This window comes from Canis aureus, chromosome 34, assembly GCF_053574225.1.
Source record: "Canis aureus isolate CA01 chromosome 34, VMU_Caureus_v.1.0, whole genome shotgun sequence".
Taxonomy (NCBI): domain Eukaryota; kingdom Metazoa; phylum Chordata; class Mammalia; order Carnivora; family Canidae; genus Canis; species Canis aureus.
Genome location: NC_135644.1, coordinates 16,432,336 through 16,452,083, shown reverse-complemented (window position 1 = coordinate 16,452,083; position 19,748 = coordinate 16,432,336). Strand labels below are relative to the sequence as shown.

At 43.4% G+C, this 19,748-nt stretch overlaps 1 protein-coding gene across 2 annotated transcripts in view; it reads left to right on the top strand.

The window, feature by feature from the left end:
• Positions 1 to 18,110, top strand: part of KLHL23 (kelch like family member 23) — a 36,477-nt gene extending 18,367 nt beyond the window's left edge. Inside the window, exons 1-4 of one of the 2 annotated variants that reach the window (XM_077883119.1) lie at positions 2,866 to 3,062; positions 3,837 to 5,051; positions 9,005 to 9,157; positions 16,042 to 18,110. In XM_077883119.1, the coding sequence (XP_077739245.1) occupies positions 3,839 to 5,051; positions 9,005 to 9,157; positions 16,042 to 16,352 (1,677 nt within the window). In that variant the 5' untranslated portion in view covers positions 2,866 to 3,062; positions 3,837 to 3,838 and the 3' untranslated portion in view covers positions 16,353 to 18,110. Of the gene's footprint in view, positions 1 to 2,865; positions 3,063 to 3,836; positions 5,052 to 9,004; positions 9,158 to 16,041 lie in introns of those variants that run through there. The other variant, XM_077883118.1, reaches the window with a different exon arrangement.
• The last annotated feature ends 1,638 nt before the right edge of the window (positions 18,111 to 19,748 follow it).

Sequence of the window (19,748 nt, the reverse complement as noted above, 5' to 3'; positions counted from 1 at the left end):
AGAGGGGCAGAGACACAGGAGGAGGAAGAAGCAGGCTCCATGCCGGGAGCCTGATGTAGGACTCAATCCCGGGACTCCAGGATCACGCCCTGGGCCAAAGGCAGGCGCTAAACCACTGAGCCACCCAGGGATCCCCCAGAAGCAAAAGTTTTAATTGGTCTATACAGCAATCTGAAATAATTGCACCAATGACAATATAGTGAATTGTATTATTTTATAACAATTTATCGCATGCCATCTTGATTCTAGAAGCCCCTACTCCTGGTTAGGTGGAGTCTATAATATTTTCTTTTTTTTTTTTTTTTATGATAGTCACGGAGAGAGAGAGAGAGAGAGAGAGAGAGAGAGGCAGAGACACAGGCAGAGGGAGAAGCAGGCTCCATGCACCGGGAGCCCGACGTGGGATTCGATCCCGGGTCTCCAGGATCGCGCCCTGGGCCAAAGGCAGGCGCCAAACCGCTGCGCCACTCAGGGATCCCTCTATAATATTTTCTATGCATTAAACTTGGTGTCATAGCCACAAACAGCCATCTGTGATAATTCAGTGACAAACATGGAAAGAATGCCCTATCTTCAATCGTGGCCTTGAATGATAGCACCAACAATAACATTATCAGTTATGAAGAACAAGCTATCTATCTATAATCACAATTAACTACAAAGTTCATAGTTTTTTGAAGACAGGCTTAAAAATACTAATTTCCGAATTGAGGTTGTGTGGAGAATTAAGTGTAAATATCCTTTCATATATAACATTTATGTTATATAACATACAATAGCTTTCATACATAACATTTATATGCCAAATTCTGCGCACTCTCACATTCATAATTTATGGTCTTTCTGATAACCTTATGTGTGTTTTTTTTTAAGACTTTATTTATTTATTCATGAGAGAGAGAGAGACAGAGAGAGAAAGAGGCAGAGACACAGGCAGAGGGAGAAGCAGGCTCCATGCAGGAGTCTGATGTGGAACTCGATCCTGGGACTCCAGGATCATGCCCTAGGCTGAAGGCAGGCACTAAACCGCTGAGCCACCCAGGAATCCCCTGATAACTTATGTTAAGCTGAGAATATAGTGGTATTTTCTGTTTTACATATCAGAAAATTAAGAGTCAGAGAAATTTAGTAACTTGCTTAAGGCTATGTTACAGAAGTGGCAGAGATGAACCTCAAGCCTGAAACAAAATCTCCTACACATTTCTTCTCACTAAACTGTTTACCAGATGTTGAGATACAGAACCTTTTGTTTTTCTTCCATTTGGGATCCAACATTCATTCTTCTAACTGTGCAAAAGAATCGCTCGATGCTCTTAAATAGAATACAGATTCCTAGGTCTCCACCCAGAGAAGTCTGGATGGTTGTGGTGTTTGTGGGGTACTGCATTGCTAGAATTCCACGTAATTCAATTGAGATTGACATGTAGAAATTAAACTAAATCACCCAAATGAAAACAACCAGATGCTACTTATTTAGATCTTGGTATAGCAAGAGTCAGCCACCATCACTGGCCTTTGGCAGAGGCTCAAAGGCAGGCAGAGGAGTGGGAAAGCTCTATAAACCTGAAGAAAGGGGGGGATCCTTGGGTGGCTCAGCGGTTTGGTGCCTGCCTTCAGCCTAGGGCATGATCCTGGAGTCCCAGGATTGAGTCTCGGGATCGAGTCCCACATTGGGCCCCCTGCATGGAGCCTGCTTTTCCCTCTGCCTGTGTCTCTGCCTCTCTCTGTGTGTCTCTCATGAATAAATGAAAAAAATCCTTAAAAAAAAAAAAAAAACTGAAGAGAGGGGTAAGGTCTCTGGTATGTTATGATTGCAGGCTGTTGGCCCGGGAAAGCTGGAGGCGGGCTACTGGAAGGGGGTAGTAATTTATGTGATTGGTTTGGGGAGCATGTTGGCTTTCCCTGGTTGGTCCTGAGTTGGAAGTCCAGAAGTAGGGAAGTTGGCAGTCCTTGAAGGTGTCCTGACTGTTCTGGTCCAGCTGCAGAGGTTATGGTTTGCTTCCTGCGCTTCTTACGTAGTTCAGAGTTCCCCTTTTGTCTATTCCGTCTCTCAGACCATACGTGGAGAAACACACTGGGCCCTGGTGTTCTTTTCATCCTGGTCTCCTCCCTTAACATGGCTAGACCGCAGCTCCACAAGAGCTCTAAGTGCCAGCGCCTAGCCCTATCAGACACTCAGTAAAAACTTGCAAATGAATGGATGAATGATAAATAACAAGATTCAATACTGGCTTTTGCTGGGAGAAGAAAAGGAACCTTCTGGTGTAGTACATGGACATGTTTGACTGGACGTGCTGTCCACCAGAAAGGTTCCTCCAGCTACTCTGCTCTACATACCTTCATCTTTGGCTGCTCTCACTTTTTCATGAAGCTTCCAGGTTAATCCAAAGTGTGCAAATCGGCCCCAGGGCTCCCTCCTGAGCGCTCTGCTGGGGAGCAGGACGGTGCCGGCGGGAAAGCGGCGGCTACCTCTGGCGTTCGGAAGGCAACCCCGACCCCAGACCCTTGAGGTTCGCGGCGTTCCGCCCACGCGGCGCCTCCGCCTGTCCCTGCGGGCCTGCGCGGTGAGGGCTACGGGAGGGGGAGAGGGCATCCCCCTCGCAGCCCCGTGCGTGGTCTACATTCGGGACTCGGCGAGTCCGTGTGGAGCGAGGGCGCCCGGGGCGCGTGCTGCGTGGAAGCCGCGGAGCCGAGGAGAGGCGGGGAGCGGCGGGCGCAGGCGGGCCCTCGGCGGCCTCCCACCTGCTGCGGGCCCGCTCCGCCGGGAAGGGGCCGCCGCGCGCGCCCGCCCGCCCCGCCCCGCCCCGCCCCGCCCCTGCTCGCCGCGGCCCCGCCCCCGGAGTTCCCGGAGCGGCCCCGCGCCCAGGCCGCGCGGGGGGCTGCTCGGCTGGAGGCGGGGAGCCGCCGGGCGCCAGAAGGGGAGCCGCGTGTGGGCTGGCGCTGCGCGGGCAGGCTCCCTCCGCCGCGCCTCTTCCAAAGATGGTCAGAGGGTCCGGAGGCGCCCCCGCCCCCGCTCGCCGCTAGCCCGTCGGCCAGCACCGCGACCCGGAGCGCCGCCGGAGGTGGGTGCCCGCGCCCCGGGGTCGGGGGCCGAGCGGGGCCGCGGGGGGCAGCGAGGCCGCGCCGCAGACGCGCGGGGACAATGATCGCGGGGGCCTCCCGCACCTGTGCGGCGCCCCGGGGCGGGGGACGCGGGCGCCCGGGGCGGGGCGCTCTCCGGGCGGGAAGGCGGCCCGGGCCCAGGCGCGCGGCGCGCGGAAGCCCCTGCGGCGGCCGCGGGGGGGGGCTGGGGGGCTCCGGGGGGCCTGGGGGAGGCGCGGGGGGGCTCGGCAGAGCTCGGGCCGCCGCCCCCGCGCGGTCCTTTCGCTCCTTTCTCGGGCCGAGCGGGACAGGGCTCCCCTTTCCCGAGATTTCCTCCCTCCGGTGATCTTGGCCGTGCCCCTCTCGGCGGCCCCGCGCGGCTCGCAGGGCAGGAGCTAGCGGAGAGGTGGAGCTGGGGCGGGCCGCGGCGGCAAGCCGGGCTCGGTGGGGCGACCCCGCGCGGGGCTGGCCGGACGCTGGGTGAACGGGCCGCAAACCGGGGTTTCTTCAAAAGGTCGCTAAAAACCCGGGGGCCTCGTTTCAGGCTCCAAGCTGCCCCGGATTTGAATTGACCATCCCATAAATTACAAATGAGTCTGTCCACGTTTTGCGTTTGTTCCTTAGAATGCAGCGCTTGGGCTGCCTTTGGAGTCTCTTCGATGCTGACCCCTCACCCTCAGGATTGACATATTTAGCATTGGCTACTTGTGGTCATCTGCAAAATTGAAAACACGTTTATTTCATGTTTGTTACAGCCATGGCTCTAAAAGGACAAGAAGATTATATTTACCTTTTCAAGGATACAGCGCATCCAGTGGATTTTCTGGATGCATTCAGAACATTTTACTTGGATGGATTATTTACTGATATTACCCTTCAGTGCCCTTCAGGCATAATCTTCCATTGCCACCGAGCTGTTCTAGCTGCTTGCAGCAATTATTTTAAGGCAATGTTCACAGCTGACATGAAAGAGAAATTTAAAAATAAAATAAAAATCTCGGGCATCCACCATGATATTTTGGAAGGCCTTGTGAATTATGCATACACTTCCCAAATTGAGATAACTAAAAGAAATGTTCAAAGCCTGCTTGAAGCAGCAGATCTGCTACAGTTCCTCTCAGTAAAGAAAGCTTGTGAGCAGTTTTTGGTAAGGCACTTGGATATTGATAATTGTATTGGAATGCACTCCTTTGCAGAATTTCACGTATGTCCAGAACTAGAGAAGGAATCTCGAAGAATTCTGTGTTCAAGGTTTAAGGAAGTATGGCAACAAGAAGAATTTCTGGAAATCAGCCTTGAAAAGTTTCTCTTTATATTGTCCAGAAAGAATCTCAGTGTTTGGAAGGAAGAAGCTATCATAGAGCCTGTTATTAAGTGGACTGCTCACGATGTAGAAAATCGAATTGAATGCCTGTATAACCTACTGAGCTATGTAAACATAGATATAGATCCAGTCTACTTAAAAACAGCTTTAGGTCTTCAGAGAAGCTGCTTACTAACCGAAAATAAGATACGGTCTCTAATATACAATGCTCTGAATCCCCTTCATAAAGAGATTTCCCAGAGGTCCACAGCCACAATGTATATCATTGGAGGCTACTACTGGCATCCTTTATCGGAGGTCCACATATGGGATCCTCTGACAAATGTTTGGATTCAGGGAGCGGAAATACCAGACTATACCAGGGAGAGCTATGGTGTTACATGTTTGGGCCCCAACATTTACGTAACTGGGGGTTACAGGACAGATAATATAGAAGCTCTTGACACAGTGTGGATCTATAACAGTGAAAGTGATGAATGGACGGAAGGTTTGCCGATGCTCAATGCCAGGTACTACCACTGTGCAGTCACCTTGGGTGGCTGTGTCTATGCTCTAGGCGGTTACAGAAAAGGGGCTCCTGCAGAAGAGGCTGAGTTCTATGATCCATTAAAAGAGAAATGGATTCCTATTGCAAACATGATTAAAGGTAAGTACGATTATATTTATTCTGTATTTCTTAGGTGTTTGAGGTTAGGCCATTGGTCCAAATTCTCTTGCAAAGAACTTTCAAAACAATGTATCATTTTGGAATGCTATCTCCCTACTATAATAGAGTATACAAACAATAGTGGACAGAGTGTTCTGAGTGAAAGCATAGTACAGCAGTCCCCAACTTGTCTGAGGTTACATGATTAGAGTATGCTCCTCAGACTACAAGATATTGTTTATATAAGAAAACAGTATAATTCATTCTACTTACTCCGCAACCTGTTTCAAGCCTAGATATTGCCTCAGGTCTTAAGAATTTATTTTTTTAATTTTTTAAAAAGATTTTTATTTATTTATTCATGACAGACAACAGAGAGGGAGAGAGAGAAGCAGAGACACAGGCAGAGGGAGAAGCAGGCTCCACGCAGGGAGCCCGACGTGGGACTTGATTCTGGCTCTCCAGGATCAGGCCCTGGGCTGAAGGCGGCGCTAAACTGCTGAGCCACCTGGGCTGCCCAAGTCTTAAGAATTTATATTTAAAAAGTCAAAGGTTAAGCAAAAAGAGAAAGTTGGGTGGTTTTATTAGTTCATATTTATATATGCATTTTTGCTTGCCCTTGAAATTGAACCCTGTTCAATTCTGCTTTTAAATATTCAGCTCTTTCCCTCTCATTATCTGATCATCGCTCTTTTAAAAGGTCTTTCTAAATAAATAAATAAATAAATAAATAAATAAATAAAAGGTCTTTCATTAAAACTTTGAAAGGTTCGGTCCCTGTAGAGTGTAGCGAATTACATTCTCTCAAAAACTAGAGACAGGTAGCCCCTGCTTTTTGTGATTCAAATCTTGTTTCATAGGGTAAAAAAGATAGGGGCAGATCCCATCTCCTCCCTCATGAGGTCCACACAGCCAGCACACTATTGGGTTTCAATGTCTGTCTGATAAACACTGTATTTTCTGCTGTGCCCTGGTACTAGCCTTGCTCTCTTTCCCTCCACTGGCAAAAAAGTTAAGCTGGAATGTTAATTACATTTATTCATTTGTGCTGGGAGTTGCACAAAAACAACTGGTAGGTTGTTACTAAATTTGTGTCATTTTATCCCAAATGTTCCTTCCCAGGCCTTTCTGTTTCTTTTTTAACACTAGTGAGGGTGTGGGAATCTGACCTGGTCTGGGAATCTGACCCAGTGTGATCGTGGGATGACAAGCAGGAAGCCTGAGAGGCAGAATGATCTTGTGATCAGACACATTGCTACTGAAGCCAAACTGCTTGGGTCCAAATCCTGCCTCTCCATTTACTTGCTGGTGTGCTCAGGCAAATTGCTTAATCTCCCTGTGCCCCGGTTTTATGGTCTGTACAATGGGGCTGACGACATTGTGTAGCTCGTGGTTTGAGAGGATTAAATGAATTTATGCATGTGAGGTGTGTAGAGTAAGCACTCAGTGAGTGTAAGGTGTTATTGTCATAGGTATTATTGTCATTATTCATTGTTCATTATTGCCATAATGAGAGTTGTTATAAAGGAACATGTCAGGGGCACCTGGGTGGCTCAGTCGGTTAGGCCTCTGCCTTTGGCTCAAGTCATGATCCCCAGGTCCTGGGATCGAGCCCCACATCCCGCCTGCTGCTCAGCAGGGAGCCTGCTTCTCCCCTCTCCCTCTGCTCATGTTCTTTCTTTCTCTCTCAAATAAATGAATAAAAATCTTTTGAAAAATAAAAGGACTTGTCAACTTTGACAGAGCAAAAATGTCTTCCACACGAAGTCATGCTCTCTCTCCTGAGTGCCCAAAGATTTAGTCATAGTTGGTAGTTGGTCGAGAAGAGAAGGGGACTTAAAGCCCACTGCTGCTGCTGCTCTGGTTTTGGACTCTACTGAACTTGACAGTCGATTCCTGGTCTCCTCCCCAGGATGGTCTTCAGAGTCCTCCTGACCCCTGTACTGGTAAAGAAACGAGGGTTCAAATACTGTAGCAGCTGTTGTCTACCTAGATACATATCATCCTCTCTTTCTTAATGATAGGATAACAGCCTGGTCTCATGGTTAAGAGTATATTTCCATCAGGATGAAAGTTTATGACTTTATTGCAATTTCTAAAAATCCTATTTGAAACATGCTTGCTGAAAAGAAATGCTTCCCTGGTGGGTCCACTGTTAAATCCATATGTATTCTTGCCTTTTCCTTGAGTGGAATGGGAGACCCTCATACACCCAGGTACCTCTCCGCCCACACATATCAGCTGGATCTGAAATTCCAACATTTTATTTCTACTTTCACCTTGAAGTTTGATTCCTGATTATAACAAATCCTCCCTGGGAAGGGTAACACTGCATCACTTCTACCCAGCTTTGGCCTGTACTGGTTTTGAGCTTTAAGTTTCTCATTTTTCTGTTGCGAGGGTAACATTACTGTTACTGGTTTGTTTTATTTTGTAGTCATGAAGTGAACTAGAAGCTTCCCGTGGTAATCGGAACTTAAATTGGGTAGAGTCAAATTTCAAATTCATTTCCTTTTTTGGTTTAGGGATATACAGAGGAGAAATAAATCCTTGGCTGTTTAGGAGCTCCCGACTTTTTTTTTCCTTCCTCATCACAACTGCCTGGCTTATAAACTCACATTTCTGTTGGGATAAAAATGCACAAGGAGGTTGAACTGCACCCAGCAGGTATCCGTGGTAAACAAGAGGTGGTTGAAAGACTAAACCAACGTGTGTTCAACTAAAATGACCCTCATCTTACTTCCAATCTTCTTTCCCTGCCGACCTCATTTCTTCCTCCCCACTTTCCTAGAGTATCAGCACTTCCAAGCTTAGGACCTCACAGTCAGTTTTGTTTGTTCCTGACAAGGTCAATCATCAAGGCTTATTTGTTTACCTGTATCTCCTGTCTCCCTGCCTTTCCCCGCATACCCAAAGCCCCTTCTAAATCAGGCCCTCAGTACTTCTTATCTGAGCCAATACCTGGATTTTTCTGACTCTTTTTGTCCTTCTGCTTTTGTAGTCTCTCCCTTCCTCTGTTTACAAATATTTTTTAAAATACTTTATTTGTTCATAAGAGACAGAGAGAGAGAGAGAGAGAGAGAGGCAGAGACACACACAGGCAGAGGGAGAAGCTGGCTCCATGCAGGGAGCCTGATGTGGGACTGGATCCCAGATCTCCAGGATCAGGCCCTGGGCTGAAGGTGGTGCTAAACCACTGAGCCACCTGAACTGCCCTATTTACAAATCTTTAAAGTCCCACTGAATGAAGTCTTCTTTTCTTAGGTGGGTGCCAGGATCCTTTGCGATGTGCCTTCACCTGGCCACGTCAGCTTTAATTCCCATAGGACAACTCCAGGTGTGCCACCTGCCCTTGCATGTGCTGGCCCTGAACTGGGTGACTCGACATTGCCCACTGAGCCTTTGCACTTGCCTTTCCCTCTGCTTAGGAGGGCTTCCTCTCACCTCCACCTGCCAAAGTTCCACCTACTGAGATGCAGGTCAAATTCTGCTGCCTCCAGCCATGATTTACCTGCTCACAGCAATGTACCCTTGCTCTGTATCCTGTGTTCTAATTATTTGTGTCCGTGTCTCACCCTCTTTTAAAATACTGCAAGGAGCCGTTTTTTATTTTTTTAAGATTTTATTTATTCATGAGAGACACAGAGAGAAAGGCAGAGACACAGGCAGAGGGAGAAGCAGGCTTCATGCAAGGAGCCTGATGTGGGACTCGATCCTGGGAACCTGGGATCACGATCTGAGCCAAAGGCAGGTGCTCAACCACTGAGCCACACAGGCGTCCCGCGAGGAGCCTTTCTGGTTCATTCTTCTATCCCTCGTAGCACCTAGCTACCTAGCACAGGGTCTTGCATCCACTACCTATAATAACAGAAACAATAATAAACTTAGCTCAATATTCATTGTGAAACACAACGATAGATCAATCTGAAGATGTCATTTTAATCAACACACAGGCGTGGGAAACGCGACCGCTTGCGTCTTACATGAAGTTATCTACGTTATCGGTGGCCACTGCGGCTACAGAGGAAGCTGCACCTACGACAAGGTCCAGAGCTACAACTCAGATATCAATGAGTGGAGCCTCATCACCTCCAGTCCACATCCAGGTAATAAAATACTGTTTCAAATAGTACATGTTGTAATACAGTTAAGTGGTGTAAGAGACAGCTACACATGACTCAGAAATAGAAAATGCTAGATTTATAGCAGACTACCCATGGGAGTCATTAGAAGGCTCAAAATATTCATATGCCCATCTAACAATAATCATAGGCTATCCTGATTAGATCCCATCTACAAACACTTTCCCTGATGTCTTTACGGGACACATTTTAAGCCTGTGTGGTTAAAAGGGCAGTTTCTTGTTACATTTTTTCACCTAGATTCTTTTGTTGTGTTTCTCATTCCTCTGTTGTGTGCTTTCTTTCATTTAGATGGGTTTTATGAAACAGTTCTTACAGGCAATTAAATCGCACTAGCCTATCCAACAGTCGGGAGGAGAGCCCACTGACTGAGTTCCACTGGAGATGGAGTCTTCTTTTAGAAGCATGTTCCTTCTGGGTTTCAAGAACAATTAAGCACTCACTCCTGTGATGTGCAGAACCCTATGTTAGCCCTACTTTAACAACCACGAAGGGGACATGTGGTCTCCCCACAAGGAATGGCTGGCCTTCTGCCTTCTATGCCTCTGTTTGACTTGTCTCTTTGTGAAGAGCTTCAGGGGAAGTATGAGCCTGTTATAGCGATGATGTATGTTTAAGATTTTTGATTAGGAAAGATATATATCACCATATATCTATGTCTACATATCTATATATAGAGAGAGATAGAGATATACTACTTCGAATCATTTTCCATATAAATTCTTTCTATGTGAGTCACTGGCGAGCAAATTGAGACTCAGGAGCTTGAACCCTCTGAGAGTGATAGTAACAATTAACCTTCTTGAGAACTTTCTATAGGTCAGGTACTGACTAAGCACTCCACATGTAATATTATTCTTAAATTCGCTCTTCAATCTTGTGAATAAGTATTGTTTACCCCATTTTACATATTTAGAAATGGAGGCAAGAAAGGATAAGGCCACACAGTTTGGAAGTGGTGGATCAGGATTCATTTCCTCAGTCGGATTGTATAATCTGTGCTGTGGCCACTAAGCAACCTGCCTCTCCTTCAGGGAACGGGCTGTCCTGCTGTTGACCAGTGCAGCTATATCCACCTGTGCCACACACATTTCATCTGACAGTTCAGGGGAAGCACACTGCACCTGGTGCTGCGTCTCCATATGCCCTGGATTTTGCATAACTAGAGACTTTAGCCACAGGCTGTCCTGGCTCTAGACATCGTGGAACAGATAGCCTTCTATCTCCTGGTAGCCCAGATGTATTATCCCAGACTCTCCGCCACTTTTTGTTATGACCAATGAAGTTATAATAATAGAAAGTAATAGGGATCCCTGGGTGGCTTAGCAGTTTAGCGCCTGCCTTTGGGCCGGGGTGTGATCCTGGAGACCCGGGATTGAGTCCCACGTCAGGCTCCCAGCATGGAGCCTGCTTCTCCCTCTGCCTGTGTCTCTGCTTCTCTCTCTCTCCCTCTCCTTCTCTCTCTCTCTCTCTCTGTTGTCTCTCATGAATAAATAAATAAAATCTTAAAAAAATAATAGTAATAATAACAGCTCATATTGAATGATAGCTAACATTTATTTAGTAAATATGAGCCAGACGCTAACTATTCCAGTAATTTTCTATGTCTTAATCTATTTAAGCCTCATAGCAATCCTGTGAGCTAGGTACTACTGTTATCTCCTGTTGCAGGTCACCGAGGCACAGAGACAGTAAATAAATTGCCCAAGGTCAGCTAGTTAGTGCTTGTTAGAGGTGAGGTTCAAATCTAGGTAATCTGGGGGATCCCTGGATGCTCAGCAGTTTAGCGCTGCCTTTGGCCCAGGGTGTGATCCTGGAGTCCTGGGATCAGGTCCCGCATCAGGCTCCCTGCATGGAACCTGCTTCTCCCTCTGTCTGCGTCTCTGCCTCTCTCTCTGTGTCTGTCTGTCTGTCTGTCTCTCTCTCTCTGTGTCTTTCATGAATAAATAAATAAAATCTAAAAAAACAAAAAACCAAACACAAATCTAGGTAATCTGGCTGGGTGGCCATGTTTTCCACAACTGCACTGTTCTCTCCTTTGATCCTCCTTATTAGCCTTATCAGTTAGATATTATTTTAGGATCTTTACAAAGAAAATCCAACATGTGAAAAGCCAGATTAACAAATTAGAGGGCAGTAATTTATATAAATTTATATATATTTCATATAAGAGTTCCTTTAAAAATGAACATCTTGCTGAGTGAAGTAAGTCAGTCGGAGAAGGACAAACATTATATGTTCTCATTCATTTGGGGAATATAAATAATAGTGAAAGGGAATATAAGGGAAGGGAGAAGAAATGTGTGGGAAATATCAGAAAGGGAGACAGAACGTAAAGACTGCTAACTCTGGGAAACGAACTAGGGGTGGTAGAAGGGGAGGAGGGCGGGGGGTGGGAGTGAATGGGTGACGGGCACTGGGGGTTATTCTGTATGTTGGTAAATTGAACACCAATAAAAAATAAATAAAAAAAAGAACATCTTATAACATATTTAAATTGCATTAACTTGTTAACTGCTTAAAAGGTGGTCTAAAAGGCAATGAAAAATAACAACAAAAGGCAATGAGTTGTAAGCCAAAGCATGAAAATCTGTGGCCAACTGAAAAATCAATCAGAAATAAATATTAAAGTATAAATCAATGGGAACATATAATTGTTTGTCAAGTTTTGCTCTCCTTTGGACTTTTTCCTGATATAATGTAAGAAAGAATTGGAAATTGGCACCCTACACGGCCTGTTCTTTATGGCTTTCAGTGTTTAAAATATTTTTAACTAAAAAAAAAAAAAAGAAGAAAAAATATTTTTAACTGGCTTTAAAATTCAGGACATTTCAAATAAAAATCATGATTTCTGGCCTTAGGAAAATTATAGCAACCTTGGACCACATTCCTTTCTGGCAGCAATCCCTGGAGCCCGTAGTTTCCTTTTAGATGGCACTCATATGCGCCATTTCACTAGTCTCTCCCATTCGTAACACACCATAGACCCAGGGGCCTGTGCTGTTACTTCTCCTACTCCTATCCTGCTGAATGAAGTCTACATTTCTTAGCTGGGTGCCAGGATCCTTTGCGACGTGGCTTCACCTTACCATGTTAACTACTTAGCCAGCTAGCCTGTTAGCTCCTTAGCCCTTGAAGGCATTTGGATCTGCATCTTCTAAACTGTAGCAAGGTGTGCTTCTCATGCACTTTCGGAGCACCTCCTGAGGAATGTAAAGTGCCAGTCTTGAGTCTGCCTTACAAATATATAGCTTAGACTACAAAGAAATCATGACTACTGTTATTTTTAAAAGGTAATATAAATGTTATCTTTTTTCCTTAATACCTTTAATTAACTATGGTAGTTTTGTATAGTTTAAAAAACAGAGGACTCTAATTCTATTAAATTCTAATTCTAATAAATTCTAATAAATTCAACATTTATTGAGACCTTACCCTGGGAAAGATACCATTCTATTTATTATTATTAGTTATTATTTAATCTAGATGATTAAGAGTCTCTACTGCTATAGGAACTCAGTATCTAGTAGCAAATATACATACATAACAGGAATAAAGACAGTCATACAAATTAGTACTTTTGGGGCGCCTGGTTGGCTCCATTAGTTAAGCGTCTGCCTTAAGTCATGCATCAGCTCAGGTCATGACTACTGTTATTTTTAAAAGGTAATATAAAAAAAAAAAGGTAATATAAATGTTATCTTTTTTCCTTAATGCCTTTAACTTTAGCTGAGCAGGGAGCCTGCTTCTTCCTCTCCCTCTGCCCCTCCCCCTGCTTCCTCTCTCTCTCTCTCTCTCTCTCTCAAATTAAAAAAATTTGTTTAGATCTTAAAAAAACACCACATAAATGCTATTGAAATTGAGGGTAGAAAGTGTTTGAGTCTAATTTAAGGGAAATCTGGAAATCTTAGAAAGCTTCCAGGAGTATGTTGTTTTGATTTAGGCCTTAAAGAATGAACACAATTAAGGTATTTTTTTGAAGAAAGATTTTCTGGCAAAAAAGCCAATGATGGGAGGCAGAAAGGCAAGTTCCAGGTTTATTCCCGGTACTTGAGGGTGGATGTGTATGAGATGTGAGAGAGTAGAATGAGAGATTGGATAGGAGAGTTCATTTGAGGATCATTTCATGCAGGGCTTTGAATGGCAGTCAGGAGAATTTTAAAAATGGAGAACTACCAAAGGTTTTAGTCTTTTAGAATAGATCAGGAGAAAGACAACAGGGAAATCTGTTAAAACTGTTGTAACACACCAGGTAAGAAATGCTGAAAGCCTGAAGCGCAGTAGTAGGTGAAAACGGGTTGATGTGAAGAATATTATGAATTCAACATGGGGAGAGTTGAAGGATGAGCTGGTGGGAAGGGAAGAGAGGAGCTCAGTTGGAGCTCAGTTTTGTAGTCAACCATGGAGGACTAGTTGGATCACTCACAAGAGCTGTCCAGCAAGCAATGGGAAATGTGGATCTGCATCTCAGGGGGAAAAGTGCAGCCAGATTTAGAGATCTGGGTGTCATTTGCTTGGAGGTAATGACCGTGGGTGTGGAGATGGTTGAGGTGCCTTGGGAGGGTAGGACTAAGAGTACAGCCATGGACAGAGTCTGGGGAAACAGCACTAGTTAAGGAATGAGCAAGGAAGGAAGATTGAGCAAAGAACAAGGAAGAGGTGGTAAAGGGGAAAAACCTATGGAGAGTTGCGTCAAGTGGGGAGAGAGTTCTCTCTGGCTCCGCCATTTATTCACATGGCTAATCTTGGGCAGCGGCTTAATCTTGGATCTTACTTTCTAGTATAGTGTAGAAGTTAGGTTAGATAAGCTTTACAGGTCTTTCAGTAAGAATAATCTTAGGAGAAAATTCTAAACCATTTCAAGGGACATTGAATACCTGAAAATATTATGGTTGTCTCTGAATCCCTGCATGGCTTTATTCATATCAGTCATGGAACACTGAGTGCAGACTGCTGTGTATTTATAGTGAATATTTGTGTGTAAACTTTTTGAGCCGTGCCAGATGGTACCATTCTCATACTTAGTTTGAAATTGTTCATTCCTTCATTTGTCCGACTGAGGTTTGCTGAGTGTTTCCCACCTGTGATGTACAGCACTAGGAGCTCAGTAAACAAGGCACAGTCACTTAAGCTCAGTAGCTTTGTAGAGTGGCCAACAGGAAAAAGGCAGTCACAGCTGTGGAAGAAAATGTTTCCATCAACAATAACAGAAGGTTATATTGTATTTGAGTAAGAGGAAAAAAATAATCAGGAATCACCTTATTTTAAACATTTTTCCTGCTATAGAAAGATTGAGATACTTTTCTTAATATAAGAACCACAAATTGAGGATTTTTTGTAAACTTTTTGAGAAAAGCCTAGCGAACTCGTTGCTGAATCACTAATACCAACTGATAAAATTTGGAATCATCATTAATATTCACAACCATTTTTTTAAGATTTTATTTATTTTTATTTTTTTAAGATTTTGTTTATTAATGAGAGGCAGAGAGAGAGGGGGGCAGAGACACAGGCAGAAGGAGAAGCAGGCTCCATGCAGGGAGCCTGACGTGGGACTCGATCCCGGGTCTCCAGGATCACGCCCTGGACTGAAGGCGGCGCTAAGCCGCTGAGCCTCACAGGCTGCCCTATTCACAACTGTTTGATAGAATGATTCATATAATTTATATAAACAATGTTTCACAAGTACTTAAACAACTGAATTCTATAAAAATTCTGCATGGATAATAATTGGAAACCCATGTAAAATAAGTAGGATTTTCAGAGGGGAAGAATTCTTAATTTCCTGGATGTCAGGTCCTTGAGAACAATAGTATGTGGACTCAAAGCAAAAATGCCCATCTTCTGAGTTTTTCCCTTAGCCTTCAAAACCTATATAGCAAGAACTTTACTGATAGAATGTGCTTGCGTTCTTAAAGGAGAGATCACATTTTTTATTATACATTCTCTCTTTCTAATGGGGAGGGTTTTAAGCCCCCTTCCCCCCCCCAAATAATAGGAGTACATATTTGGGTACAGAGGGTACAAGGCCCAATTCATTCATTGATCCAACACATTTTCTTGAGCTCTTACAATGTTCTAGACACTTGCCATTCTCCAGTAAGGATGGAGAATGGGCACAGGTCCTACACTTTTGGAGGGGAGAGGAATGGTAACCAAGAAATGTCAGATAGTGAGAAGTGCTGTGGAGAACATTAAAACACGCTATTGTGGTGGGGATGCCTGACTGGCCACTTCAGGTTGGATGGCCAGGGGAGGGCCCTCTGAGGAGATGACCGCAAGATGAGACCTGGGTGACAAGAAGGAGATGGCTGTGCAAAGTCCTGGGAAGAGAAGTTTCTAGGCAGAAGGAACCCCTCAGCCCTGGCAAGCTGAGTCTTCATTTATTAGCATAACATTAGTGCCCCTGACGGTGCTGCTCTTCCTTCAGGCCTGTAGCTGGAAGTGTTTAATCCTGTGGTTGTTTAATCCTGTAATCCTGTGGTTGATATTCCCAGAGGACGAAGTCATAGGCCCGTAGCGGCGCTAGAAATGAAGATGTGGAAGAAACATATCTGGGACCAGGGTGAGGCAAGAGAGATCCTCGAGGCACAGAATGGGAGTCCCTCAGAGAAGGAGAGCAGCCTTGTGTTTTGCTTGCCTCCCCCTCGGGACAGCCCTGGGGAGGGGGAGGAAGTGAAGTTGCAATTTTAAGATGGATTTTAAGGCTCAGTGTCATGGTAGAGGAATCAAAATGCCAAGACTGTTCTATTTCTGCATGCTACATTGGAAGGGTTATTACATCACCAACCTAAGGTGTCTCTTTTGTTTGTTATCCTAATAAAAATTTGCTTTTTTCTTTTTAATAGAATATGGATTGTGTTCAGTTCCATTTGAAAATAAGCTCTATCTAGTTGGTGGACAAACTACAATCACGGAATGCTATGACCCTGAACAAAATGAATGGAGAGAAATAGCACCCATGATGGAAAGGAGGATGGAGTGTGGTGCCGTCATCATGAATGGATGTATTTATGTCACTGGGGGATATTCCTACTCTAAGGGAACGTATCTTCAGAGCATTGAGAAATATGATCCAGATCTTAATAAGTGGGAGATAGTGGGCAATCTTCCAAGTGCCATGCGGTCTCATGGGTGTGTTTGTGTGTATAATGTCTGATTGAATCCATAGAATGATCCAGTAATCACTGTTTCAGGGTGTAGTTTAAAAAAAAATAATTTGAGGCTTGGAGTCCCTTACTTATTGTTGTGGCCTGGCACGTAATGGGTGAATTCCCACGCCTAACTCCCACTCTTCCCCTTAACGCAGTGATGATTGATCCAGAAAAATCCTGTGTGTATTTACAGTTGAATCAATAGGGTTAACACCCCATAACCTCTGCTTTTCAAAGGTAACATGGAATGTTGGACATTTGGTTAAAAGTGAAATACCTTTGTAGCGAATTTTTCTCCTGGTAGCATCAACACTGGGTGCAGGTCAGAATCATTCTGTGGAAAGAAATGTCTCTTTTGAATCTGTAACGTACTAGTGTATATTAAGGTTCCATTCAGCTAGCAAGGAATTTGAAATTTAAGGAGGGAATCTTCTCTACCTCTACAAAACAACATTTTAAAACAGCTTTTTTTCACCATTAGATGTATTCAGAATATGGACTTACTTTGTCTTTTTTCTTTGTAGTGTGTATAATTTATTGTTTTTATTTACTGACTGCCAGAGGTATACAAGATACTGTACAAAAGATTATTACTGTTCAGAGTTTACAAACTAAATTTCAAAGAATGGCAAATCTGAAAAACTACAGAGAAAATAGTTAAATACTTGCTAATGCTAAGAGCTATTTTTAATTTTCAGCTTTGATGTAAATTGCTAGTTTAGGTGTCCTTAGTTCAAGCATGTTAGAAAATCCTCTTTATTCATAAGTATAGATACATATCTGCATGCAAAATTGAATTTTAGAGCCAGAAAGCATGTAGAACAGTTGTGACATAGTAGAAAATACATTGATGAGAAGAAATTTGCATTTATTTCCCAGCTGTGCCACTAACCAGATTTTTGTAACTTGAATCACTTAACGTCTCCTCGATTAGACCTATGCACTTTGGGTCATCGATGTGCCTACATGTGGGTCTCCATCACCCCTGGGGGAGCCAGAGGTAGCCTGGGTGACTGGTGCTTCTGGGCAGAAACACCTTTGTCCACTTTCCCCAGAGTGCCTGCAGTATTGCTTTGGGTGTGTGCCAAAACTTAAAAGTTGGGAAGCATTGTTTAAGTTAGCTGAACTTTTAGTGATCTGTTAGACCATCTATCCACACTCTTCGTTTTTTAAGAAATAGTAATTATTTTTAACTTTAAATATGGAGGTTGAAAACTACCTAATGCTTCTGATTTTTTTTTTTTTTTTTTAGAAAGAAACTGTTTAATGCATTCATTTCATATGGCATTTTAAATAGATACATCCCTTTGGGAATGCAAAATGGTACTACACAGAAGGAACCCCCCAAATGACCATATCTTTGCCCCACAAATCCTACTAGATTTGTAACCTAGAGAATACTATAAAAACAAAACAAAGGTAAATGCATGAGGATGTTTATGTCTGCATTATTTATAATAGCAAAAAAATTGGAAATAGTCTACACGTCCAAGAAGAAAGTGGACTAATGAAATAATGAAGTACTATCCTGCCATTAAAATAATTATTTGGAAGATTGTAAAATCATGGACGTGTCTGTGATATGGTAAGTAAAATAAGCACAATATAAAGGAGTATGTGCACTATGATCTTCTTGCATGTGGAAGGTAATATGCAAAGCTGAAATCCATTGTGTTAGTGTAGCGGGATGTGGAATGATTTTTAATTTATTTAAATGTTTTTCTTTAATATTTGTGTTTTCAATAAAAATAAGTAAATCACTATATGTGTGGTGATACTTCAATTTGCCCTGAGTCAAAGGTTAGTCAGAATTAGTGAAACCACTTAGTTATAAACTATTTCAATCTATTATTGAATTGCAGGCTATTTCATTGCTTTCTAGAACACTTAGCAATTAATGCTGGAGCAGTTATGTGATGCCCAGTAGTGTTTTAGAGATCTGTTTTATGGAATAGATGAAAACAATTGGAATCACCTTCCTTTGCTTCTAGCTTATCTAGGTCCTATAAAATCCTGACTCGAGTCCAACCTCTGGGAATTCTTTCCTGACTGCTTAGCCACAGTAAAACTCCCATTGTCACATTTAAAGGATATATCATTATATATGTGTAGTATATATAATTTTGAGTTCATAAATCATATCTTAGTTTTTTTCAAGGCCTAACAATTTTTTTTTCCTAACAATTTTTTTTAAGATTTTATGTATTTATTCATGAAAGTCAGAGAGAGGGAAGCAGACACTTAACCAACTGAGCCACCCAGGCGCCCCAAGGCCTAACATCTCATTTCTATATTCAGTATACGTTTTTTTTTTTTTTAGGGTTTTACTTACTTATTTGAGAGAGAGAACACAAATGATGGAGAGGGAGAAGCAGGCTGCCCATCGAGCAGGGAGCCCAAAGCGGGGCTCTATCCCAGGACACTGGGATCATGACCTGAGCCAAAGGCAGATGCTTAACTGACTGAGCCACCCAGGTGCCCTCCAGTGTACTTTTTAAAGAAAGATGATGGTATCAGTTATTTTTACAGAAAAGCATTCCACAGGTGCTGGAAAGATCTTGAAAATAGTTTGTGGTCTAAGTCACTTAATTTACTACTCCTATTTTCGGTAAAATTGTTTTTACTATTGTTTTGTGCACACAAGAACATACTAAAGAAGGTAAGGTAAACATTTCTGTCAGAATTATCCCACGTTACAAATCACTGTAGTATGAGTGAAAACTATTTTACTATGTTAAACACAAGCCATTGCTATGGGAGGGCTGGCACTATTTTGCAAAATAATTAAAATTGCAGAGATGACTATAAGTATGATTGATTTAAGAGGACTCTATCCAAGTTTTAAAGTTACTGTTTCTCTGGGTGCCTGGGTGGCTCAGTCGGTTACATGTGCGACTCTTGATTTCAGCTCAGGACATGATCTCAGGGTTGTGAGATTGAGCTCTCTGGGTGTGGAGCCTGCTTGAGATTCTCTCTCTTCCCCTCTCCCTTTACCCTTCACCCCCATCCTCTCTCTTTCTCCCTCTCTAAAAAATAAATACATAAAATAAATAAAATTACTATTTCTCACAAGTCATGTTTTTAATTTTGAGCTCCAACCATAACAGGGTCAACATCTAGAGCACTTGCTTCGAGGCACATTATTAGCCTTTGTTTACATTCATGAAAATGTATGCTTGTGTTATGGACTGAATGTTTGTGTCCCCCGAAATTCATAGCCTGAAGCCCTTATCCCCAGAGTGACTGTAGCCGATAGGGCCTTATGGAAGTAATTAAGGTTAACTGAGGTTATAAGGGTAGTCTCTGAGACAGGATTAATGTCTCTGTAAGAGACACCCAAGAACTTTCTCTCCCTGCCTGTGTGAAGACACAGTGAGAAAGCAGCATCCACAAGCCAAGAA